At 57.0% G+C, this 23,585-nt stretch overlaps 12 protein-coding genes across 12 annotated transcripts; 6 read left to right on the top strand and 6 right to left on the bottom strand.

The window, feature by feature from the left end:
* Window positions 1-27: 27 nt before the first annotated feature.
* PHSY_000543 (hypothetical protein) lies at window positions 28-1,293 on the bottom strand (the record flags this gene model as incomplete). The annotated part of the gene is made up of 1 exon (XM_012331180.1): window positions 28-1,293. The coding sequence occupies one exon, from the start codon at window positions 1,291-1,293 to the stop codon at window positions 28-30; it is 1,266 nt and encodes a 421-aa protein (XP_012186570.1).
* Window positions 1,294-1,410: 117 nt separating this feature from the next.
* Window positions 1,411-2,360, top strand: PHSY_000542 (hypothetical protein; the record flags this gene model as incomplete). Its single annotated transcript, XM_012331179.1, has 2 exons — window positions 1,411-2,073; window positions 2,157-2,360. 2 exons carry the CDS (start codon window positions 1,411-1,413, stop codon window positions 2,358-2,360), a joined length of 867 nt encoding a protein of 288 aa, XP_012186569.1.
* Window positions 2,361-2,762: 402 nt separating this feature from the next.
* On the bottom strand, window positions 2,763-3,224 carry PHSY_000541 (hypothetical protein; the record flags this gene model as incomplete). The annotated part of the gene is made up of 1 exon (XM_012331178.1): window positions 2,763-3,224. The coding sequence occupies one exon, from the start codon at window positions 3,222-3,224 to the stop codon at window positions 2,763-2,765; it is 462 nt and encodes a 153-aa protein (XP_012186568.1).
* Window positions 3,225-4,952: 1,728 nt separating this feature from the next.
* PHSY_000540 (hypothetical protein) lies at window positions 4,953-9,611 on the top strand (the record flags this gene model as incomplete). The annotated part of the gene is made up of 1 exon (XM_012331177.1): window positions 4,953-9,611. The coding sequence occupies one exon, from the start codon at window positions 4,953-4,955 to the stop codon at window positions 9,609-9,611; it is 4,659 nt and encodes a 1,552-aa protein (XP_012186567.1).
* A 1,129-nt stretch (window positions 9,612-10,740) lies between these two features.
* PHSY_000539 (hypothetical protein) lies at window positions 10,741-11,703 on the top strand (the record flags this gene model as incomplete). Its single annotated transcript, XM_012331176.1, has 1 exon — window positions 10,741-11,703. The coding sequence occupies one exon, from the start codon at window positions 10,741-10,743 to the stop codon at window positions 11,701-11,703; it is 963 nt and encodes a 320-aa protein (XP_012186566.1).
* Window positions 11,704-12,096: 393 nt separating this feature from the next.
* Window positions 12,097-13,848, bottom strand: PHSY_000538 (hypothetical protein; the record flags this gene model as incomplete). The annotated part of the gene is made up of 1 exon (XM_012331175.1): window positions 12,097-13,848. One exon carries the CDS (start codon window positions 13,846-13,848, stop codon window positions 12,097-12,099), a length of 1,752 nt encoding a protein of 583 aa, XP_012186565.1.
* Window positions 13,849-14,440: 592 nt separating this feature from the next.
* On the bottom strand, window positions 14,441-16,045 carry PHSY_000537 (hypothetical protein; the record flags this gene model as incomplete). Its single annotated transcript, XM_012331174.1, has 1 exon — window positions 14,441-16,045. One exon carries the CDS (start codon window positions 16,043-16,045, stop codon window positions 14,441-14,443), a length of 1,605 nt encoding a protein of 534 aa, XP_012186564.1.
* Window positions 16,046-16,413: 368 nt separating this feature from the next.
* PHSY_000536 (conserved eukaryotic protein) lies at window positions 16,414-17,865 on the top strand (the record flags this gene model as incomplete). The annotated part of the gene is made up of 1 exon (XM_012331173.1): window positions 16,414-17,865. The coding sequence occupies one exon, from the start codon at window positions 16,414-16,416 to the stop codon at window positions 17,863-17,865; it is 1,452 nt and encodes a 483-aa protein (XP_012186563.1).
* A 206-nt stretch (window positions 17,866-18,071) lies between these two features.
* Window positions 18,072-19,484, bottom strand: PHSY_000535 (hypothetical protein; the record flags this gene model as incomplete). The annotated part of the gene is made up of 1 exon (XM_012331172.1): window positions 18,072-19,484. The coding sequence occupies one exon, from the start codon at window positions 19,482-19,484 to the stop codon at window positions 18,072-18,074; it is 1,413 nt and encodes a 470-aa protein (XP_012186562.1).
* Window positions 19,485-20,043: 559 nt separating this feature from the next.
* Window positions 20,044-21,960, bottom strand: PHSY_000534 (hypothetical protein; the record flags this gene model as incomplete). Its single annotated transcript, XM_012331171.1, has 1 exon — window positions 20,044-21,960. The coding sequence occupies one exon, from the start codon at window positions 21,958-21,960 to the stop codon at window positions 20,044-20,046; it is 1,917 nt and encodes a 638-aa protein (XP_012186561.1).
* A 231-nt stretch (window positions 21,961-22,191) lies between these two features.
* On the top strand, window positions 22,192-22,517 carry PHSY_000533 (hypothetical protein; the record flags this gene model as incomplete). Its single annotated transcript, XM_012331170.1, has 2 exons — window positions 22,192-22,337; window positions 22,415-22,517. The coding sequence occupies 2 exons, from the start codon at window positions 22,192-22,194 to the stop codon at window positions 22,515-22,517; spliced, it is 249 nt and encodes an 82-aa protein (XP_012186560.1).
* An 87-nt stretch (window positions 22,518-22,604) lies between these two features.
* PHSY_000532 (hypothetical protein) lies at window positions 22,605-23,558 on the top strand (the record flags this gene model as incomplete). The annotated part of the gene is made up of 1 exon (XM_012331169.1): window positions 22,605-23,558. One exon carries the CDS (start codon window positions 22,605-22,607, stop codon window positions 23,556-23,558), a length of 954 nt encoding a protein of 317 aa, XP_012186559.1.
* Between the last annotated feature and the right edge of the window lie 27 nt (window positions 23,559-23,585).

Raw genomic sequence — 23,585 nt, 5'->3', positions numbered from 1 at the left:
GAGATTGCCGAGGAAGACCCGGAATGATCACAAATGCATCTGACGGGAGACATAGGTGGGAGGCAGATCGTAGATATCATGCAGACTCTTCTCCAGCCTATCCTGATCATCGAACAGATGCATCTCGTCCTCCATCGAGATGGGCAGAACGTTCTGCGCCGTATCGGTAACGTTCACGACCTCACCCAACTCCGGCGTGTTCCTCGCGTTCAATCCAATAAACCCGGCATACACGGCCAATACGGCGAACAAGGACCAGGCCGGCAACAAAAACGCCCACTCGCGATTCGGATACCATCCGATGCCTACACTCTGCAGCACGTGATCCGGCGTCAGTGCCCACGCTATCCATCCGACCCACAGCAAGGTGGCGAAGATAAACAGCGCAAAGCCGTAGTACTCTCCGGAAGAGCGTTCGGTCACAGATGTGGTTCCGGAGGGGGAGGGGACGCGAAAGGAAGTGGCTCGAAAGGAATGGTGCGATTTTTCGTCGAGCCATGACTCGGGGTGTGGTTCGGTTTGCTCGACTGGCAAGGCTGAGGCGACGGCATTCGGGTCGGTGGCTGAGAACTGGTCTTCGGTGGGAAGAGCGTTGAGACTGTGCAGCTGAACGGCAAAGGGTCCGGATTGAGCTTGGAAGTTGCTCCGCGCCATGAGGCTCCATTCGTACGTGTTTGCGGGGTTGAATTCGCCGGCGGTGTCTGGATCGACGGGTCTGCCACGATAGAACGGCTTGAAGTCGGACCAGGTCGAGTCGAACACCCAAAAGTCGTCGTTGGTGAGCGCCATGTTGAGTCTGCCGTCCTGAACATCGTCGTCGCCTTGGGGGAGGGTGAAGCTCCACTCCCACACAACCACGCTCTCCCTCCTACCATCCGGCCTCCTCTTTGGCTCCTCGGTCTTGATCTCAAACACGAAGGACGTCACCGGTCCTTTGCCACCTCCCGGATTGCTTCCATCAGAAGGGGGCGATGGCTCCTCCCAATTGGCCTGCTTGCGAACGACGAGTCGAAGACCAATGAAGTCGTCCTTGCTGAGCTTGACGGGGAAGGGAGTGGTGGAGGATTGCGAAGCGAAGCCGGCACCACCGAGGGTGAGCGTATCGAGGAAGCCGGAGAAGACGAGCTCGCCGCGGTTGTTGGGAGGGTATTGGACGATGGCGGTGTGCGAGTGACTGGTACCTCCGCGAACGCGATCGTCGACGGCGAAGAAGTCGTCGGATCGCCAGGGACGTGCGGGCGCTCGTGGGTTGGGTCCGGGAGCGAACAGCGCTGTCGTGCCCGTGTACGACATGTTGTGGTATTGCGATCGAGAAGAGCACGGAATTGACGATTCTGGTGTGATGAGGAGGATGGATGGCGGAGCGAAGCAGGAGGTCGAGTAAGCTGGAATCGTCACGAGCCAGCCGACATGATCTGCGGAGTGGAGGTGAAACGTCGATCAAAATGCGGAAACCCAAAAAGTTGCAGCAGCGCACAGGCAGCCGAGATTTCCCCACACACGACAGGCCAAGGAACAGCAAAGCAGCAAAGGTCGTCGGTTATTCGAATCTGCCTGATAACCGAGCCTCGACCATCGCCTCGTCCACCTCCGACTCTCTCGACGGCGACCTCTATTCCAGCTTCACCAACTGGAAGCATACACCGAAAAGCCATGACCTCGCACACATTAGCTCGCTTCGATGCGAGCAAGGATCTCTCCGACGACTGCGCGTTCTGTCGGATCGTTGCCGGGCAGTCTCCTGCGTACATCGTCTATGAAGATGAGCACAACCTTGCCTTTTTGGACATCCTGCCGCTGAGACCGGGCCATACGCTGGTAATCCCCAAGAAGCACGTTCAGCAAGTGTCCCATCTGGATCAGGAGACGGCAGCTTCACTGTCGCATGCGCTCGTACAGACGACACGAGCTGTCGGCAAAGGTGAGTTCTCCTTCGATAATACTCCTTCTGTGAAAGACAAGAACGCTAATCATCGCTTTCTCATATTACTCGGTGACATCTATGATGCAGCGCTTGGCGACGAAAGGCTGCAAGTGATCACCAATCAGATCTACGCACAGCTTGTCCCTCATGTAAGTTCGCCATCGTAGGCTACGGCTTGGACAGTCATCTCGAACTCATCAGCTGATTCTGCCGTCTTTCGCCCATCGGACAGGTTCATTTCCACATCGTCCCCGCTGCGATGCGACCAAACACGGACGGGAAGGCCAAGAAAAGTTCAGCATCGAGCAATCCACTGGCGGCACTGGGACTGGGGCATGGACGTGAAGAGCTCGACGATGAGGAAGCCGAAGAGCTCTGCAAAAAGATCCGTCAAGCCGCGCAACTGTCCAAGAACGAACCGCATGCAAAACTGTGATACCCTCCTCGGCTAGCCGGGCTTCAACCTTGCCCGTCTGCTGCCTGACTATGATGCGTTAGGAGTGTGAGAGTTGGCGCTCATCAACGCGCTGAATGCTGTGCGCTACGTCGAGCAATTGCAGATGCACTGATCAGATCGATATTAATCAATCCAGGACTGTGTGGTGGTGGAATATGTGGCTATATTGCTGCACTGCTGTCGCAAAGATTCTAGTGTGGATGCGCAAGAAGATCACTCGGAAGCTCGCTTGATCTTGAGGTCGGACAGATCGACTTGCGAACCAGGGGCGACGGCGTGAGGCGATGCTTGCTCAAAGATCCTGTTTCCCAAAAACGATGTAGAATGGATAAAAGGTCAGCTGATGCACACTCGAAGCGCATCTTCCATGCACGCAGCTACTCACTGAGTGTATCGCAATCGGTGAACAGGTGGACGTTCAGCATCCTGGAACAGCAGACGCTCCTCGGCCTTTTCCTTCACAAGTTCGAGGTGCCTGGCGTTGCGCTCCTTCCATACGCTTGGCGAGGTGGTCCAGTGCTCGATGTATCGGGTGAGCCATGGCTTTGCGTCGTCGTCGTGGAAGTTGTCTTCCGACTCGTTGCCCGGTGCCGAACGGCCCGAAGACGAAGCTCGAGAAGGATGAGGGTCGGCGTGAAGCGTCGAGATGCGGTAGAGGCCGAAAGTAGCGATGGCGCCGAGGAAGGCGTAGCGCCAGATGGGAGCGCCAAAGTTCTCGCTTGGGTATTCCTCGTCGGCGGCGCTGGAGGAGGAAGCACCGGCGCGGACGATGCGTGTCGAGTGGAGTGATCGCACCGGAGCGGCAGTTGCGGCGGCCAGGGCGGGTGCGCGACGAAGCAGCATGCTAGCGGAGGATGTGGCGACCATCTTGATGTGTGCCAGTCAGATGAGTTAGGGAGCTGCGAGGGACGAGGTGACGATCTAGAAGAAGGTATCGAGCAAGGTCAGTGATATCGTCGAGCTGCAGACTGCCACATGAAGCCAGCTTCTTGCCAATCTGGCTCTCAGACTCCACTCCAGATCGGTTCCGAGATTTTGACTCTCAAACCAACCAGACACGCTCAATTTGTCGACTGCCTTTTTTTCCAACTGCAGAGCGCACAACTGCAATCGTGATCGACCTTGCTTCGCCTTTCGCACGGCAGCTTTTTTCGACAATTCGAATCAAGCTGGTCTAACAAATCATGCACGCCAAATATAGCTGCGCCGTGTCGATCCTGTCGAAGCTCGCCAAAAACAGACGGAACAGAGCTTTGAGGTGCTAAAAAATCGACGCGCCGGTGTGTTGGTCTCACACCGCACACTCTCGTCAAGGCAGGTCACCAGAGACCCTGGACAGCAGAGCAGTCTCGGTCTTGTTTACCGTTTTGACCCCTGTGTCAACATGCAAGAGATCTTTCCATCGACGCCCTTGGAGCAGCGTTTGCCCACCTACAGTCGAGTCGCTTCTCAACCTGCCCCCCTCTGCAGTGCAGCCTGCAGCTCCCGCGGTTCGGCCCAGAACACAGTCGTTCGGGAGCGAGTCTTATTCTGCAGATGCTTGGCCCATCAATACGTGCCGATCGATCGTCACCATGCTCTAGCTGTGTGGATGCAAGCGAGGTGCCACCTGCCATCAATTGCTTGGCTGGTGTTCGTCTTTCGGCGCCAGGCAACATTGAGAACGTGTCAGACAAAGGAGTATGAGGGCAGATTGGTGGGTCGATGTGATCTACCCAGAGTCGTGCTGTACGACTTCATAAAACTCGCAATGACCTTCCACTTTTTTTGTGCATCTCACAAAGCGTGGATCATCAGCTTGCTCATGCTCGAGAAAGATCGCCGTTTCAGACTTTCTTTCTGTCTTTCGACCTGGCTAAAGGCTAGCTGAAGCATGATCATCTCCAGCGAGCGGGAGCGAGGTGAGCCATCGAAGCCGTTCCGAAGAAATTCTGTGTACATAGCGTGTTGTGCAGCGTGTCACAAAGAATCATTGTACTGCTGCTGTGTCGCTCTCGCTCGCTGTTCCGAAAGCTGCTGTGGTGAATTTGGAGCGCGCCTCGCCACGAGCCTTTTTTTCTCGGGTGGATTCCGCCAAGCGCCACTACGGCAATGTGAGACGTCTCTTTCACCTTTACACCATCACCCGTCCGCCTTTCACCTCGTCACCTTTGCCTCGTCGACCTTTCACCTCGCAGCCTGCTTCGTTTCTTGCATCGCTCTCCTCTACCTCTTCCTTTCTCTCGCTCAGGCGCGCAGCCGGCCTTCCTCATTTCTCGCGTCCAGTCCCTTCCCGCGTCCATCTCTGGTTCACCATCTGCCGCATTTCGAACCGCCCTCAGCATCAGTCTCCTTGAGCTTGCTTATCATCGATTTTCGATCGTACTTCGGCTCATCACACTCTTTTGACCTTCTTCGTTTGGGCTGGGCCGGCTTCTCGACTGCATTTCCATCCCAATGCTCTGATTCGTCGCTGCTAATATCTGTCGTCCTCCCTTCGCCGCCGGGTGCGTCTTTACTCAGCCTCGACAGCCGTCTCGAAGCCCGATTGCTCGTTGTAAAGCGAAAGCGATAGCCACCATGACGCATCTCATGTCCTCCGCCGCAACGGCGAGCACATCACATCGACACTGGTCGTCATCACGATCATCCACATCACGGCTGACACGCGCCGTTTCAAAATCAGCCCTCCTCCTCACTGCCGCCATACCTCTTGCAAATGCATCCATCGCCAACTTCCCCAGCATCGACTTTGATCTCCTTGGTGCCGTCAGCATCGCAGGCTCCTTCGCAGGCATCGAGCTCTGGAACCAGACCGGCTCTTCTGCGAGCCCAAATGCCACCTACAATCCAGCAGCATCTTCCCTGCTCTCTCGCGCCAACAATGGCACCGTCTCCTTCATCAGCGCCACCGAACAGGGTGGCACCATCCGTGCCATCTGCCAGATGCAGTCGTCCCCCAATACTGTCTTTGTCGCTGGCAACTTCTTCTCCATAGGCGGCACGTCCGTCAGCAACATTGCCTCGTACGATCCTCGTTCCAACACGTTCCACGACATGGCTGGCGGTCTCGATGGCGTCGTACAAGCCTTGTATTGTGACAATGAGCATCAGCAGCTCATCGTCGGCGGTTCTTTCACTGCACCCGTGAACGGCGCCACCGATCGATACCTTGGCAACGTGGCTCAGTGGGACGTAGCAGCATCCGCATGGAATCCAGTTGACTTTGGCGGTCTCGACGGCGCCGTCAACACAATCACGCAAGGTGGCAACAACTCGCTCATCCGCTTCGGAGGCAGCTTCGACACGCGCTTTGCTTCCATGGGTGCCAACGGCATGACCTCAGGCACCAACACCTCGGCATCCTCGCTCACAGCTGCCCTCACTCCATTCTCTCTGGGTCAAGTTGAATTCGTCGGCGGGCCCAGCTCCAACCAGGCCGGCTTCAACAACCCAGCCCAGATCCTGTGTCCACAGGGCGCCGACGGCTCCGGCAACTCGTACCTGTTCGAAGATGGTGTTGACGGCCGACTCACCGCGCGTGCTTTCCGCGCACTCAACGTGCGTGCCATCCGACTAGGAAACACCTTTGTCGACGGTCGCGGAACGCGCACATTCGGCATCGTCTCGATTCCCGACAACACGGAGCTCGAACTCATTTACCTCGACCCGGCCACCAATCAGAACGCCACCTGCACCACCAACTGTACTCTAGCGCACGATGCATCCCTTCCTTATCAGGACTTCTTGATAGCAGATACCCCCGCCAACAATGCGCCAGGCGGCATCAAGCAGCTCACCGGCATCCAATTCACCGCCACAGAATACTACGGCGCCGGTGCCGGTCTGCACATCCTCGAGCTGCTCTCCGAGGGGGGCTGGGCGTACGCCTACAATGCTTTGAATCGTGGTGCCTGCAACTCGGATCAGAGCGGCGTCAACGGTACCGACTCGTCCGCCACCAACCAGGGCGGCTGGTATCCGAGCACCATCAACACGCTCGCCGGCACCGTCGAGCCAGTGTTGGCCTACACGGACTCGTATTCGAACCTGCAATCTGCCGCCTCGTCCGCCACCGTCACCTTCTCCGTCGACATCCCCGTCAACGGGAATTATACCATCAACATGTTTGTGCCCGGGTGCCAGGCAAGTGGGCAGTGCGGACAGCGCACTGACGTCCAGGCCAACGTGTTTGCCGTTAAAGGCTCGCAAGGCAACCTCACGCGCGTCTCGCAAACCAATCAAGACGATCGCACCGTTCAGATCTACAGCGGTGAAGTCAACAAGGCCGCTCAGGGCTTCCAGCCTACCGTGGTGCTTTCCATCCCCTCCGATGCACCCGCACCTTCTGGCGGTGGCGACTTTACTGTCATCGCCGACAAGGTGAGCTTCTTGTTGCGCGACAGCAACGAGACGCTTCAGATGAGCCGCTCCACCGGATTCGGCGTCTTTGAGTACAACCTCTTCGACTCGGCCGTTTCGGCGATTCAGGGCAACGGCACCGGCACCCTGCCCAACACCACCATGACGGATCTAGATGCCTTTGCAGCTACGCTCTACGCCAACGGTGTGCGCAGCAATGCCAGCGACACGGCCGTCTCTGCCGTAGCTTCGGTCGGATCGCGCACCTTTGTTGGCGGATCCTTCACATCGAGTGGCAACGTCAGCTTTGCCAATATTGCCGGCTTCTCTCAGGATTCGGCCGGTAGGACTCCCATCGAAGTCGCCAACGGAGGTCTCAACGGTCCAGTCGCGGCTCTGGCCAGCTTGGGAAATGCTCTGTATGCGGGTGGAAGCTTTACGAGCACTGCCGACAGCGCCGTCGCTGCTTCTTACATTGCTCGCTATGATCCGGACGCCAATACATGGACCGCTCTCGGAGGAGGTCCCGATGGCGCTGTCTCTGACATCTACCCTCTCGGTCCCGACGCTATACTGGTTGCCGGCACGTTTGCGACTGTCAATGGCACCGGTCAGAGCGGCGGGTACGCCGTCTGGAATTCGACCGCCAACGCCTGGCAGACACAGTCCAGCTTTGTGTCGGCAGAGATGACGGCCGCCTTTGCAGACTATGCCTCGAGCACGCAGCAGAGCTTCCTCGCCGGAAGCGTCCGTGCGCTGAGTCTGCAGTCTGCCTCGGGTGCCGCTCAGATGCGTGCCCCTGACCAGTCGGGCAACCTGCCGATCATCGAGTCGCTCAACTTTCAATTTGCCACACCTTCCGGCTCTTCCGCATCAGCATCGTCGTCTGCCGGTCTCGCGCGCAGGCTCAGCGTCAACAGTGCACGACAGCAGCAGCAGCAGCAGCTCCAACAGAGACAAACGCAAGAGCGAATTCACGTTCAAAAGCGTGCTTCGAGCTCGGGTCTCGGCTCCAAGCTGCTTTCGGTGCTTCCGAGGTCACCATTGGGAGGCGCCCACGTCGATGCACCCTCTGCACCTGCATCTTCGTTGACAAGGCGTGCTGCCGTCATGACACCCGCCTCGCTCATGTCGACTGGCCAGAACGAGATCCTCGCCAGCACATTTTGGCAGCGAAACGACGGATCGTTCGTCAACATCCTTGGCGGCAACTTCACGACCACGTCGGGCATTCGCAACTTGGCTTTCTACGACGACTCGACCAACGCCGCTACGGCCTTCCCTGTGCCGCCCACCACCACCAATCAGCAGTTCATCTCGGTGGTGCGCTCGTTGCTCGTCGACTCGGACATCCTGTACGTCGGCGGTGACGAAGGCTTCGAGGCGTACGATCTCAAGAAGGCAAGCTGGCTCACCAACGGTGCTCCGCTCTCCGCCAGCTCCGGCCAGGTGCTTTCGGTCACTGCCATCGACCACCGACCCGACTCTACGCAGCTCGTCGTCTCTGGCAGCTTTGCGTCCGCTGGCTCGCTCCCATGTGCCAACGTCTGTCTCTGGGACACCAACGGCATGCGCTGGAGTCCTCTGAGCGCTGGTCTGAGCGGTCAGATCTCGGCCATCGACTTTGCCGGTAGCAAGGCCAATCTGCTCATCCTTGCCGGCTCCATGACGGTCAATGGTGCCGAAGCCTCGCTGGTCAGCTACAACTTTGACACGCAGATGTGGTCCAGCTTGGGCAGTGTCGGTGGCGGCTCCAATCAGATTCCTGGACCGGCCACCGCGGTGAGTGTCGACGATCTCGATGCCAACGCCATCTTTGTCGCTGGACGTACGGCCGACGGAAGCGCTCCGTATCTAGTCAGGTGGGACGGCACGCAGTACACCGCGGTCGGCACCGGTCAGTTCCTACCAGCTACAGGCATCTCGCAGTTGACCTTTGTGCCCATCTCCAAAGCACACCCTAGCAACCAGATCCTGGAGGACAACCGACTGCTCGTGGTGAGCGGCGCGTTGACGACCCAAGATTACGGCAATATCTCGAGCGTCTTCTTCGATGGTCAAAGCTATTCGCCCTTCTTGCTGGCCACCAACCAGGACGGTTCTTCCGGTATTGTGCGTGCTTTCACTCGATCCACCGAAGTGCTGCAATTCCCTAACCTGCACCACCTTGCCGTGGGTCTTGTGATTCTCATCTCGATTGCCATCGGACTCGGGATCGTGTTTCTGCTGGTGCTGCTGGGCCTCATCTGGGCTGTTGCGAGACGACGACCCGAGTCGCGCGACGTGGACGTTCCGCTGTCCGGCAGCGACGAGTCGCTCGGCATTGGCGAAAAGAAGCGCCCCTCAAGCCTGTTGGCTACGCTCAATGCAGCCACCGAGAATGCCATGCTTGGCGAGCACGGCGGCAACGCAGCCACTGCTGCCGGCATCGGAGCTGCAGCCGGTCTTGGTGGAGGAGCTGCAGCGGCAGCAGCGGCTTCGCGTCACCGCGGGCAGGAGCCATACCAGCAAGAGCAGCGCGAGATGGGCGATGAAGCGGGCCAGTCCAACTACCACAGCGACGGCGGCCGCACTGGTCAGAGCGCTCACACCCAGTACCACACGGACGACGGCTTTTCGGCTGCCGAGGCTGGCATGGCTACCGGCATGCTCGGTGCTGCTGGTGCGGCCCCAGCGGCCGCGGCTGGCTTTGGCGGCGACGACGAGGACTCGCCCATGGAGGGCATCCCTGCCCATGCTCGTTATGACTTTGTGCCAAACCATGAGTCGGAGCTTCCGCTGACGGCGGGCGAACCCATCGAGGTTCTGGACGACCAGGACCCTCACTGGTGGCTGGCAAGGAACACGCAGGGACAGACCGGCGTCGTTCCCAGCGCGTATGTGATGTGATTCCGAGAAGCGACAAGTCGATCGACCAACGTCCAAAAAGCGAGGCGCTCATTCTCTGATGGCGCTTTCAACCATACCCGTTCCGCATAGTCTAAGGAACACGTTACCTCCCTTTCACCGGCGCATCCGCACACATTCTTTCACTGTCTTTTCTCTCTTTTCGCATATCCCTATCATGCTTGTGCTGCGTTTATTCTTCGTTCACATTCGCCTTGCAGCAGGCTGCCATTCTAGGTTCGTTTCGCGCCAGCTGCGTGCTTGTTTTCAATGCATTCTCTTCGTATCGCTTCGAGTCGTGTGATGTGGTGTTGCGAGAAGCAGCTGAGAGCGTGGACGAAACGCAGGTCCTTCGAGAGGTTGCGATGTAACACATCTAATCGGCGCGAAATAAGCACCGTTCGGCTTTTGATTTTGAGATGCATCTTCGACTCCACACCTGTACTCGATGACCTGCACTTCTTCGTCGCTTCTCTCGACCATTCCTTGTCCAGTCGCTTGAGCCTCTCGACGAACAGCATTGTGAATGTGATCAGCATACGACGCTGTTCATTTCCGATCGACCTTCTTGATCATCTCCCTCTCACGCACTCTCTCGCTTCGGAACGGCCGAGGAGAGAACGATTCCCGACACACCTGGAGCAGCTAGAATCGACTCAGCCACGCATATCTGCTAATTTAGCCTACGTATACCATCATAGCATCGGCGCACGCCTTGAAAAAAGCATACGCATATCGTCTATCACTGCGCTCCTCGATACCCATACCCAAGGAAGCGCGAGCGACGAATAGATTGACACACGAGCAGCACGAGTCTCGTGGTAGTTTCAGCTCGGAGTCATTACAAGCCGAGTCTTTGGACGAACTCGCTCGACAAACGAGCAAACGAAATCTCAAGAAAGAAGCTTCGGCGAACAGTGACGGTGATCTCGTGCTAGTCCGGATCGTTACGAGCAGGAAGCTGCGCGAGACGCTGCTGTTGCAATCCAAGCTTTCGGCTCGACCTTTACACCAGCCCTTAGCGCGACCAGCTTCTTCCTCGATCCCTGCCCATTCCATTCGATCGCATCTGCACCCGTTCCCTTCGCATTCACCGGCTTCGTCCGGAACGCCACAGCTCGCCCAAACAATCATGGCGTTCGACCTGGATGCGTGCATCGCCACGCTCCTCAAAAAACAGCTGCTCGGCGAAGCGCTGCTCAAAGAGATCTGCGAAAAGACCAAGGAGATCCTCATGCGCGAGTCGAACGTCGTGCACATCTCTGCACCCGTCACCGTCGTCGGCGACATCCACGGCCAGTTCTACGACCTCATCGAGATCTTCCGCATCGGCGGGTACGCTCCACACACCAACTACCTCTTCTTGGGCGACTACGTCGATCGGGGGTTGTTCTCGGTCGAGACGATCTCGCTGTTGACGTGTCTCAAGCTGAGGTATCCGGATCGAGTGCAGTTGATCAGGGGGAATCACGAGTCGAGGGCGGTGACGCAGACGTATGGGTTTTACACCGAGTGTCAGCGCAAGTACGGAAGTGCCAATGTGTGGACGTATTTTACAGATATGTTTGACTTCTTGACGTTGTCGGTGGTGATCGACGATCAGATCTTTTGCGTACACGGTGGTCTCTCCCCTTCGGTGCACTACATTGATCAGGTCAAGATCATCGATCGTTTCCGAGAAATCCCACACGAAGGCCCCATGGCAGATCTCGTATGGTCAGATCCAGATCCGGACAAGGAGGAGTTCGCCATCTCTCCCCGAGGTGCAGGTTACACCTTCGGCGCCTCGGTCGTGAAACACTTTTTGCATCGCAACAACATGAACCACATCCTACGAGCACACCAGCTGTGCATGGAAGGCTTTTCCGTTCTCTACGACGATCGACTCTCGACGGTATGGAGCGCCCCGAATTACTGTTATCGGTGCGGGAACATGGCGAGTATACTCGAGGTGTTTCCGGACGGCAGTAAGCACTTTAATACGTTTGAGGCTGCACCGGAGAACGAGAGGGATGGGCCGACGCAGCATCATCTGACTGGCGGCCCGACAGGGAATGGAGCGGGCAAGCACGAGGCAGTCGAATACTTCTTGTAATTTCGCCAATGAGACATGCATCAGAAAATGTCATTTCGTATCATGAACAGCTCGAGTGGCGAATGGTTGTATCGGCGCAGTGCACGGAAACCCGCAGCGTGGACGGCGGTGATGGCCGTTAGCTCGATCGGCGGCATACTCGATCCGCTTTGCAGAGCGAAACTGAACGAGCTTTCTCTCAAGTCTTTTGCTTCGCGCTGTGACAGAATCGACCTCCCTCTCAATCCAAGCATCCCACTTTGTTTCCGCATTTACCATTCTTGCGTCCATCTACGATATGTTGCGAGCGGTTCAATGGTATCCAAGTGCACACGGCGGAAGGAATGAGATGCAGAAAATCCACGACGAAGGATGCTAGGTACATGCTTGTGTGGTCATGCCCTTGTGGGAAGATCAACCCATCTTGAAGTGGAACTGCTGACCACCGGGGAAGCCGCCGCCGGGGAAACCACCGAAACCACCCGCCTGCTGCTGGAAGAACATATCGAACGGATGACCACCCTGCGCGAACGGGTTCCCATATCCACCCTGCTGCTGACCCATGGGGTCGTTCGGATCGTCACCCTCGTCGTACCTCTTCCTCAGCTCGTCATCGCCTAGCACGCCCCACGCCTCGTTGATCTGGGCCATCTTCTCCTGCGATCCGCCCTTGTCCGGGTGGTTCTCGCGCGCCATCTTCCTGTACGCCTTCTTGATCGTCGCGAGATCGTCGGTGCGCTTGACACCGAGCACCTTGTAGTAGTCTTTGCTCTGGCTGAGCTTGAGACGTTTCTGCGCGGTGGTGAGTTTCTGGTGGATGCTGCGGTCGGTGCGGCCGGAGGCGTCGAAGGCTTTGGTGAGGTCGCGCACCGCCGCGTCGTACTCTTCGCGTTGCAGGGCCAGCTCGGCACGTGCGAGCACGGCTTCGACGTTGTCCGGATCCTTGTCGAGCACCAGCTCGCAGAAGGGCATGGCTTTGGACATGTCGTTGAGCTCGGTGTACGACTTGCAGTACATGATGTGCAGTTCAAACAGCAATCCCGACTGCTGAACCGGATCACCCTTGTACGTCGATGGGATCAACGCCTCCTCGTCTCCCGACTGCACCTCGGTGGCAGCCTTGATGGCCTCCTTGATCTCATCCACCACCGTTGGTCCGCCTACCTTTCCGCCCTTGAGCGCTGAGAGCACAGCGCGGTAGCTCTGCGAATTGTAAAAGTTGCGAGCCTTCTTCAAGGCCTTTTCCAACGCTTTGATCTTTCGATGCATCTTGGCGCACGACTTGTTGTCCGGATCCGAGTGGAGACACGCCTTGAGATGTTGAAGTCCCGCATCCCTGCTCTGCGAGCCGGGTTCGCTGACGACAAAGTACGAGAGCACCGCCAGCCGTCGAAGCAGGAAGGGCGAAGGGGAAAGGTGAACAGCGCGCGTCCAGTCTGCCATGGCGTCTTCCACATTTCCCTTCATGGTCTGACAGCGAGCGCGAGTCAATCTCGTCTCGAGATGCGACGGCGAAATCTTGAGCACCTCGCCAGCCAGCTGAATGCAGTGGTCCACCTTGGTCGGATCTACCTCCTTCGCCTTGCCCTTCCAATCCCCCTTCTGCGCCTTGTCGAGCTCCTTAACGAGCTGGTTCAGCGACTTGAGTGATGTCTCGACCAAGGTGAGCTTGGAGCGAACACTGTTTGCTTCCGCAGGGCTCGACTCTGCAGCACCCTTCTCGGCGCGAATAGAGTCGTACGTCTTAAGCGCCTGCTTGGCCTTGTCGTAGTCTCCTTCTTTGAGGTAGACTTTGGCCTGTTGGAGGTACGCCTTGTAGAACTTTGGGTTCAGCTCGAGCAGTGTGTTGAAATCTTGTAGTGCAGCGGATGTGCGGCCGAGCGAGAGTTGCGCTGTGGCCCTCCTGTAGTATGTGAGATATGACGATGGATCGGCTTGTAGCGCCAGATCGAAGGAGTTGAGAGCATCTTGGTATCGGCCGGACTGAAGAGCTGCGTTGGCCTGTGTGAGGTGCTGATTGGCGGCGGCGGGATCGCTCACCACGGGTGGATGAGAAGATGCAAAGGCGTCAGCTCGCACGAGCAGTCCTCCCGTGGATGAGAGGCCGAGAGCGAGACAGAGCGTCCATGAAAGCGCCAGAAGGGATGGCAGCAGCTTCGCCTTCATCTTGTCTGGGGAATGGCGCCCTCGGAGCTGCAACGATGGTCGAAGGTCTACAGAAAGAGCCGTGGGTAAAGGTCGATGATCGCCACACTCCGCCTTATACGATGGCCAGGCCGGCAAGCAACACGTGAGGGTGTCGACGGCAGGAGCAGATCCTACGACGCTGACTGCTGTATGATGGAACGGTCAGAGTCGGGTGGAAGCAAATGTTGATGGTTTTGCACGACGTAGGAGAGAGGGGAAGAGTTAGTCGGGTACTTTAGTGCGGTGTCAATTTAGAGTTGTGTGTGTGAGAGCGAGAAAGAAGCTTCCAGCTCAATATGCATGCGGACTCTTGCGTGAATCCGCTACAGACAGGCGCTGCTGAGCCTCAATTTGGGCAAATTGCCGGAACGACTCGCATTTTGGCAACGTGGAACTCAACGCGGGGTTGCATTCTCGTGCGGCACAATTCCTACCTCACGCTGTTAAAGCGATTACCAACCTGCGACTCCTGCCACACTAGAACCACCCTCAGGAGGACACTCGAGGCAGGACACATGAGATACAAGAAGTGATACATTCTTCGGCGATCCCGTACATTTCGATCGTATCCTCATATCAATAAGCCCCAACGTGCGAGACTAGCAACCATAATAGCGAGACCGAACAGCAGCGACGCATACGTCGTCGTGGCAAAGCCAACCAAAGGCAGTGACGTAGCCCAGAGCGAAGAGACGATGGTGTGCAGAATCACCAGAACGCCAAATGTGATGCCAAATCCTCCAAACGGCGGCAAAAGGTTAAAGTGGGAAGATAAATCGAATCGATCATGCGAAAGGTGACCGAGTGCACCTTGAGCATGTGTGAACGATGCGGACAAGAGAAGGCTGCTGCCAATGCTCCATAGCATCGCATCGATCCGCCACAAGGCGCACAGTGCCACGGGGATCTCTGGCAGTGGAACGCCTAGAACAGCCTCGACTTCGGACCGCTCCTTTGCTACCAAGAATCTTTCAACTTCTTCCTCGAGCTCCTGATCCAACAGCGAGATGGTGGTGGCGGAAAAGTCGGAATCGCTTGCTCTCGAGCTTTCGCTTTCATCGTCGTCGTCTGTTACGGCGTCGCTGTGGCTCGCCTCCTCGACTGCCTCATTGAGCGATCCCATTGCTCCGTAGTTCTGCTGCCGTGACGCTGCGGTCGATTCTGTCGAAGGCTGCACCAAGCGCTGCCGTGCTTGTTCGAGCGCCCGGGATGCCGACATGCGTCTCGCTTTGCCAGTGCTGCGTTCGGGCGTCGATACTCGGTCGCTATTCGCCCCAGGATGGCCGGAGAGCAGACTGAAGCCCGACTGACCTGCAACTGGTCGATCGCCATCGGCAACGTCCGTCTTCAACTCCTCCTCCACATCGACCGGCTTGTAGAGCGCGACTTGATGCAGGATCTGGAAAGCTCCGAATCCAAACTCTGCCAATGCCCATGCGATCGACGACCAAGCCGCCACAAAGAATCGCGGATCACGGAAGCTGAGCCTCCACGCCCAGTCGGGCCCTGTGTTTGCTGTTGCTAAACTCTGTGCTATCGAGTCGAGTGCGTGTGGACGGTGCGAGTTCCGCTCCTGGATAGGATACAGGTAAAGCGCCGTGACGAGGATGCAGCAGGCCCAGTAGAAGGAAAGGACGCGCAACGATTCGGCAATCAACGCTTGCATCGCGATGGCGACCGTGACGATGAGACTGTCCTTTCCTGAACCTTGTTCGCTCCTCGGAAGCTGAAACCGTGGTGAGCGAGAAAACAGCGAGAGCGACGACGAAAGCAGCCGGGGTATGAGTCGATCCGCAAACGCAAGACATGCTTTACGGCTGGTATAAGACGCGAGCCAGCCAACCAGACCGAGTGCCAGAGTGGAAGCGAGCAGCTGTCCATCGAGGATGCTGCGACATCGTCCTCTTTGATAGACCGAGTGCGCTGGATGTAGTCGAGACTTTGTGATTGAAGTAAACTCATCCTGAATATGGCAAAGTTCGCGAGTTTGGATGGTGCCCCAAAGCGCCACGATCAGGATCACCAGAGTTGGAAGGAGCGATAGGACGTGGAAGAAGAAGAACCGGCGGTAAGAGGACTGCAAGGCGCGGCTAGATCGAGCGATCTCCTCGAAGGGTATCGAGACGGATGAAGACGAGGAATCCGAGGCTTCGGCCTGTAGTGGCTCGGACCGCATCGGACGTTTTCGTGATGTCGACATCTCGAGGGATGAGCGTACCGATGTTCGATCGGGACTCCTCGAGGCTTGCCTGGACGCCTTTACTCTACAGCCATGAGAGTTGACCGTTCGAATGGGAAGGATTCTTGAATGATGGTGTGAGGGAGCCAAGCAAGTCAAGGGAAGCGAGTCACATTTCAGGGTTCACAGAGCGAATCTCAGTCCGATACGCGCCGTTGCTCAGATCGGTCACGTATCGGGCTGCAAGTGGAGAAAAAGTTGAGGTGCAGGAAGGACCCTGACTTGTTCTTGAAATCTTCTCACCTGTCCGACCCACCTACTCTACCCAGCCATCATCAACATTTGCGAAAGGACACTGGGCAATCATGCCGAAGAAGAAAGGCAATCTCAAAGCCGCACTCAACGGTCACTTTGCCCAGCAAGAGCAGAGAGCCAGAGAAAGAGCAGCACAGGAAGCAGCACGACGCAAGGCGCTCTCGGTCACCAAATCAGGTGCTTCCAAGTCCAAGAACCACAAACACAGGTCTCAACCCGCTCTGCCTTCCGATGCCGACGGCGCTGCCAGCAATGACGCATCCATGGACAGCAGACCCATCATCAAGAAGCGTAAAAGTCTGCCGCAGCCATTCGCGAGAGACGATACGATCCTCATAGTCGGAGAGGCCAACTTCTCCTTCACCCTCTCCTTGCTCCTCCCTCCACGCGCCCATCCACCATCCAACATTCTCGCTACAGCCTACGACTCGGAACAGGAGTGTTGCTCAAAGTATCCCGATGCTCGAGAAAATGTCGAAAGGATTCGCCGCCTTGCAGGTCGAGACGATATCGTCCTCTTTGGCGTAGACGCAGGACAGCTGGAAAAGTACAAGCAGGTCACGGGTGCCTCGTCCAGATCCAAATCTCAACTTGGCCGCAATCTCGACGAAGGCTATCAGCTCAGCTCCACTTCTGCAGCTTCAGGGCAGAGGAGGTGGAGCAAAGTATGGTTCGGGTTTCCTCACGTCGGTGCAGGCCACAAGGACGAGACTCGCAACGTGCTGGCCAACCAGCTTCTTATTCTTCGCTTCCTGGTCTCGGTAGCACCGTATCTAACGGTGGGAGCGCTTCCAGCTCATGCACCTGGCTCCTCGTCGGGATCCAATAAACGATCGGATTCAGACGACGAGGATGAACTAGACCTAGATCCTGCTGCGAATATTGATGAGGCCGAAGACAATCTTCTCACCGGGAACGTTGCAAACACCGATGCAGACCGATCGGTCTTGGACGAAACACAAGCACGTATTGCAGCCCTTCAACCCTTCTCCCCACCCTCACGTCAAGGCTCGGTCCTCATCACCCTTCGCAACGCTTCCCCCTACACCCTGTGGGACGTGGCCAACCTCGCGAAGCGTCTACCTCAAATGCTTCCCGTCATCGCATCCACCGCACCCGCTCTGCCCAAAGGTGTCAAGAAACCCACGCTCAAGGACCTCACCGCCAACGGCCTCTCCACCTTGAGTCCCAACAATCTCCACTCTCGTGCTGTCTCCCAGTCCAAAAACGGAAACAGCAGCGGCGGTGGCGGAGGCGTAGACTCATCGGGCGTCAAGAGGTATCGAAGCTATCACCTCTGGCGAAGCTTCGAATTCGATCCCAACGAATGGCGTGGATATCAGCATCGTAGGACCATCGGTTGGGTCGAAGGCGTCAGCAGCAGCGCCAACGAGGATCTGCTCAGGTCCCGCTCGAACCAGCGTGCCGATCAGGAGCAAGGTGTCAGGGCGAGCAAGGCTGGTGGCGGTGAATGCAGGACGTGGGAGTTCGGACTTGCTTGAACAGCTTTGGGTGAATGTTGGACGATGCTGCTTTATTCCACTCGGTACCGTACTGTACAAGCCACGCAACGAAGCCATAAGGTGATCAGTCGTAACCGAATCGATCCGGCACTGCAGTTTGCCGATACAATCATCCATGCAAAGCAACAAAGAAGAAACGGTCTGTGTCAGCCATCGAGTTCATATCGCCGATTATTGTGAGACCGCTACTTACGCAGAACAGGAGCAACAAGACTCCACGTGTAGATGCAGATGCAGAGCCAGCTGCTCACCACGCGCATCCACATGGCGGTAGTGCTGCGACCGATGTACGCGATAGGCGCGCCCGCCTCGCTCGGATCCGGCGAAGGTCCACCGAGACGTACGAACCGCCAGTCGGTCAACAGCATGGCCGTGTAGCACGCAGCAATGGCGAACACAAAGTGGAAGAAGCTGTAGTTGTAGCGTGTCCCCTGACGTTCGTCGTCGTCCTCATCTCCGCCCATCTCGGACCGCGTTTCCATCTCGTCGTCGTCTTCCTCCTCGTCCAACGCCGATGCTGGGATGGCTCCCGCTTCCACCGCCGCCATCAGCGCCTGGATGCGCAGCGAATCCTTCTTGGTGGGTTGATCCGTCACCACTGCGCCCGCAGAGTTGTCGAGCGACTCGCGTGTCGCCAGCGGTCCGTATCCCGAGGGAGGTCGACTCTCGTTGAGCGCGGCGCGTCGTTTGCCGACAAGCGTCGTGGACTGCGTAGCTGCACGAGAGGTCGAGTAGGCGATGGCGAGGAAGGTGAACACGGCGCCGAGGACGACCGTGGTGGTCTTGGCACTTCCGCCGCGGCCACGGGTGATGGGGTTGCACTCGGCGTTGTCGCGGTTCATCACCGCCGATGCGATCAGGTAGGTGCAGTAGGCGGCTACCATACTGCTCTGCGCAAGGCCGCTTCTCGGGTTTGCTTCCTGTACCTGCGGACTGATGGACAACACCGTCAGGACGACGATGAGCGCCAAGTTGAGGCTGATGAAGAACTGGTTGAGCGAGCATCCGCTCGACGCAAAGAATCCGTAAAGCACTCCAGTCAGCGCAATTGCAGCCGCATACATGCCGAGAGTGCTTCCGATCAGCGTGAACTTCCAGAAGTCAGACTCGGTCTGCTCCCACCTGTCCAAGCATGTCTCGGACCATGAATGCGCAAAGTCGACCAGCAGCACCAATCCGACGACGATAAAGATGGAGGCAAAGATGAGCGAAAAGTAGTTAGCCCAGAACACGAAGAAGCCGTTTGGGATGAAGAACATGAGCAAAGTCAAGAGCAGCCACAGCAGCACCTTGGGACCCCACCAGCCGTTCTGGATGGCTGCTCGTTTGGTTCGAGTGTCCTTGACGCCGATGAGCATCATACCGAGGATAAAGTGGAACAGCGAGAGCGCAAAGGTAATGCGGTGGACGGCGAGCACGCCGTAGCAGCGGTCCTTATCCTTGCAGTCCATCTTGATGTAGTTGTACGACCACTCTTCTATCTTGTGCATCATGAAGCCCGTCAAGCTCAGCCAGGCGAAGAGCGCATCGAGACAGAAGATGATGGCGAAGCCGACACGTGTTGCGATCGACGACTGACAGTTGCACGACTTGAACATGGCCGATGCAGCGGTACTTGTACAGAAGCAGGCGAGTCCAGCTAGGCATGAGCTGGCGACGGATGCCAGGCCTCCGCCGAGGAATGGCAGCGAGAGTGCCACGCCCATAGTGTTCGATTCGAGCGGAGGTAGCGCAGGTGCTGGCGTGAGTTGGTTCGAACAAAGCTGGCTTCAGGTTGGTGGAGTAGGTGGTCCAGTTCAGCAGATGTGAGTGCTGGTCAAGGGTGCTAAGCTGCGAACGTCTTGTACGAAGAATCGAAGAGAGGTGGACGTACGAAAAGAAGCTGCCGGGGAGTGATGCTCGAAAGCGTAACGCAAGTCGATGCAGGTCGCTCAGCCACGCGGTGCTGTGGTGCGATTCCCGAGAATTTTGCAACATGTCAGATTACCACCAAAGGGCAGCCACACCTGCTCAGCGCAATGCAGAGAGGCATCCACATCGTTGCTTGCCCCGTCACGCAGGACTCAGCACAGCTCACACAAGTGCACACGCCACAGCCGACCCCGATCAGGCAGATGAATGTGTACATAGAGCATGTGATTACCGCACGCTTCCTGCTCAATCTACACGAATAGCCGAATAGATCTTCCTCAGCGACGCATACGTTGCCAGGAATCCCACCGCCCCGAACAGAGTGAAGAACAATAGCGAGAGGATCGAAAGATACCCCAGGAACAAGACCTTGTTGGCCAAGCCCGGCAGCTCCAGACGCGTCGCCCAGAAGAAGAGACCGTATGCAAAGAACCAGATGGCACCAGATCCTCCCGTCATGAACGCTCTCCAATGCCAACGGTAATCTTCTGCGCACAAGTGGAAGTATGCAAACAAGATGGTCACCGTAGCAGCGGTCGTAGCTGTGATGACAAAGGCAAGCGTGAGAAAGCCGAACGCATAGTAGATTTTGGTCCCAAACATCGAGTTGAGGATGAAAAGGATCTCGAGGAAGGCCGAAGCAAAGATGAGCATGCCCGAGATCAGAGCAGAGGGAAAGGGTCGAAGGTACCACGTCTGCTGATACGGGATCTGGCGAGGAATCGAGTTGGCCTTGACGGGATGCGAGAATCCTCCTGCTCGAATGCCGAGCATCGCACCGATCATGGTGAGCGGCACATTGATGAGGAACCAAAGGGCGACGAGTGCGAGCAACGTTCCGAACGGCACAGCGCCGGACGAGCCGCTAAAGATCAGGAAAAAGTTGAGCAGCAGGACCATGGAGAAGACCAAGCTGGGGAAGAGCATCGCCGTCAGTATGATGTTCTGCTTCCAGTATTCTCCTCCCAAGCTTGCGTAGACCTTGCTCGACATGAATCCTGCGATACTGCCGAAAAGCGTCCAGGTGACGATCATGACGGTGGCGAGCGAGCCTCTATTCGACGGGCTCAGGAAGCCGAGCAGCGCAAATACGAGCGTGACGGCTGCCATGGCCACCAGCTGCGAGCCAGAGCCAACGAGGATAGAGAGCAGCATAGGTCGATTGGGTGGACGAAACACTTCTCCGTGAACAAGCTTCCAGCCAAAGTCTTCCTGCACGTCCTCTGTCATGTCGATGGCGTTGTAGCGGTGGATGTCGCGGCTGATGGAGCGAGCGACGACGATGCCAACCATCATGCAGAGGAAGCTGACGATGACCACCGAGTTGATGAGCGCGAGCCAGTGGATTCGGGGATCGAATACCTTGAGATAGGCATCCCAGCGGGTCGCCCAGGGAGTCTGCGACTCTCGCCATCGTATGCTGTAGGTGTAGGCGACGGCGGTCGAACTGGAATTGCTGAGCTGTACTGGATCAGCTGCAGCACAGTTGGGTGTTTGAGAAGTGGCGATACTCTTGAGGGAGTCCTTGGAGAGCGGGTAGATGCGTGCGCCGACGACACGGTACTCGTCCGGGCCACGCTGGTGGTAGTCGATGTAGATGTCGTAGTGATTGTGCAATGCTGGTGGGTCATAGGGACGGAAGTGCTCGTCCTCTGTACTTCCGAGTGCGAACCCGAGAGACAAGAACTCCTCGCGAGTCTTGACTTCCCTACGCGATTCGGCGACGGGGAGGCCGTCGACCATCCAGTTGATTGCGTACTCTTCTCGTATCCTGTCATTGATGAACGCGGCGTTCTCCGGACTGATGGTGGTGCGGCACAGCTCCTTACAGACCTCATCTTTGAGCATGACGCCCTTGACCGGACTGCTGTAGATGCGATCGCCAAAGAGGACGCTTCCGAGATTCTCGCTGATTGCTTCGGGACCTCCTTCGGGTGCGCAGAATTGGAAATGCGGGTCGTAGTAGTCGTACTTGATGACGCCTTTGATCTGTGATGTGAACGCCTTGGCCTGCAAAGCATTGACTGAGAAGGGCACCTCATCGCCCTGCTTGTAGGAGCGAGGAGCGCTGCCTGGCAGATACCACGCTGAGACTTGTGATGGTAGAGCTAGCGCTACTGCAAGCGCAGAGAGTGCTGCTTTTCGAGACGCCGACAGCCTCATGATGCACTGCGGATTCCCGATAACTTCGGATGGTTCGAGAGCCTGTCGTGAGTGCTGAAGGGAGACCCGAGTGGATCGTGGTTCAGGCGCAGCGACAAGATTGCAAATGAATCAAATCAGAGTGGGAAGAAGAGAGCGCCAAGCGGTGAGCTTAACCAACACTTTCTTACACGCGTCACCGGAACTTCCGCCAATCTGAAAAATCGGGCGGTCTGACGCTCGGACCCTCCGATGCAGAAGGGTTGCAGCTTCGGCTTCCTTCCTTCTATACTTTCACTCGACTCGACTCATCTGACACAGAGCTTCCCTGGACAGCGTAGAAGGAGCATCGACGGCACAAGCGCAACGGCGAGATCGCTCTCGACACAATGGCGAAAGTGAGTGACAAGCCCTCTCAATGCTTTGCACCCAGCAGCTTCGTACTGATAGCTCTGTCCCTTGATCTCGCGTGCAGGTTTACTCCTTCTGGGTCTTCGACCGTCATTGCAATGCCATATACCACCAAGATTGGTCGCATCTACATGCAGCTGCCTCCTCAGCATCGGGCGGCCCGCTGAGTCCGACAGTCTCACAGGCATCTGGCTTTGCCTCGCTGGGAGCATCGATACAGCGTGCGACAACAAGCGCACCTAGCGTATCAGCGAATGAAACGCCGCAAGCACCCCAGCGTCCAGGAGAGCCATCGCTTGCAAATGTCACACGCACTGCTGTGCCATCCTCTGACCAGCAGTCGAGTTCCAAGAATGGTACCGCTCGAGCACCTTCACAGCAAACAGGCGCAACGAGTGCGATCGACACTGCGGCCACGGACCTTCTCCCGTTCGACGAAGAAGCAAAGCTGGTCTACGGTGTCGTATTCTCGCTTCGCAATATGGTACGGAAGCTCGGAGGAGAGTGAGTTATGCCACCCTATGCTCGCCAGAACTTGCCGGCGAATCCGACAGCTGACACATCTTTCTCAACACAGATCCGAAACGTTCAACAGCTTCACCACATCCACATATACCCTGGCGCACCTTCACACGCCGACCATGTACACGTTCGTCATCCTCACCGATCCGGTCCCACCACCTTCCTCAATACCCAGCCGCAACACTGAAGGCTACTCGATCGGCAACGCCTCCGCAGCGCTCTCGGGGAGATCGTCTTTCGGCACGGGCGGCGGCATCCCCGGAACGGGTGGCATGAGTCTCAAAGGTGTCTTGCTGCAGATCTATCGCGGACCTTGGGTGGATAGTGTCGTCAAGAATCCTCTGCTGAGAGCGCTCGAGAGGGAAGAGAGGGTGGTCGAGCCGAGTGAAGATGCTGACGAGCGTTCCGATGCCGCCAAGCTGGAGGTGGTTCGAGAGTCTCGACTGGAGCGAACGCATGGCATCGACACGGATGCCTTCCGAGAGAGTTTGGAAAAAGGTATGCCCTCACAAGAAGCTCGTGATCCAGGCTGCGATCTGAAGCCGACCTCTTCTGACACACTCTTTCTCTTCATCTTTATTACTGCACACAGTTCTTTTGCAAAACAAGCTTTCGGCACCGGTATCATAGTATCTTATTTTCAATCTAGAGCAAATCGGCAAGCAGCATTGTTCTTCTTTCCTTGAAGTGTCCTGCAGCAGCGATGGAGGCGC

The sequence above is a fragment of the Pseudozyma hubeiensis genome (genome assembly GCF_000403515.1).
Source record: "Pseudozyma hubeiensis SY62 DNA, scaffold: PHS8, whole genome shotgun sequence".
NCBI classification, from domain to species: Eukaryota; Fungi; Basidiomycota; class Ustilaginomycetes; order Ustilaginales; family Ustilaginaceae; genus Pseudozyma; species Pseudozyma hubeiensis.
Note: the sequence above shows the minus strand (reverse complement) of the source record. Positions and strands in the feature narration are given on the sequence as shown.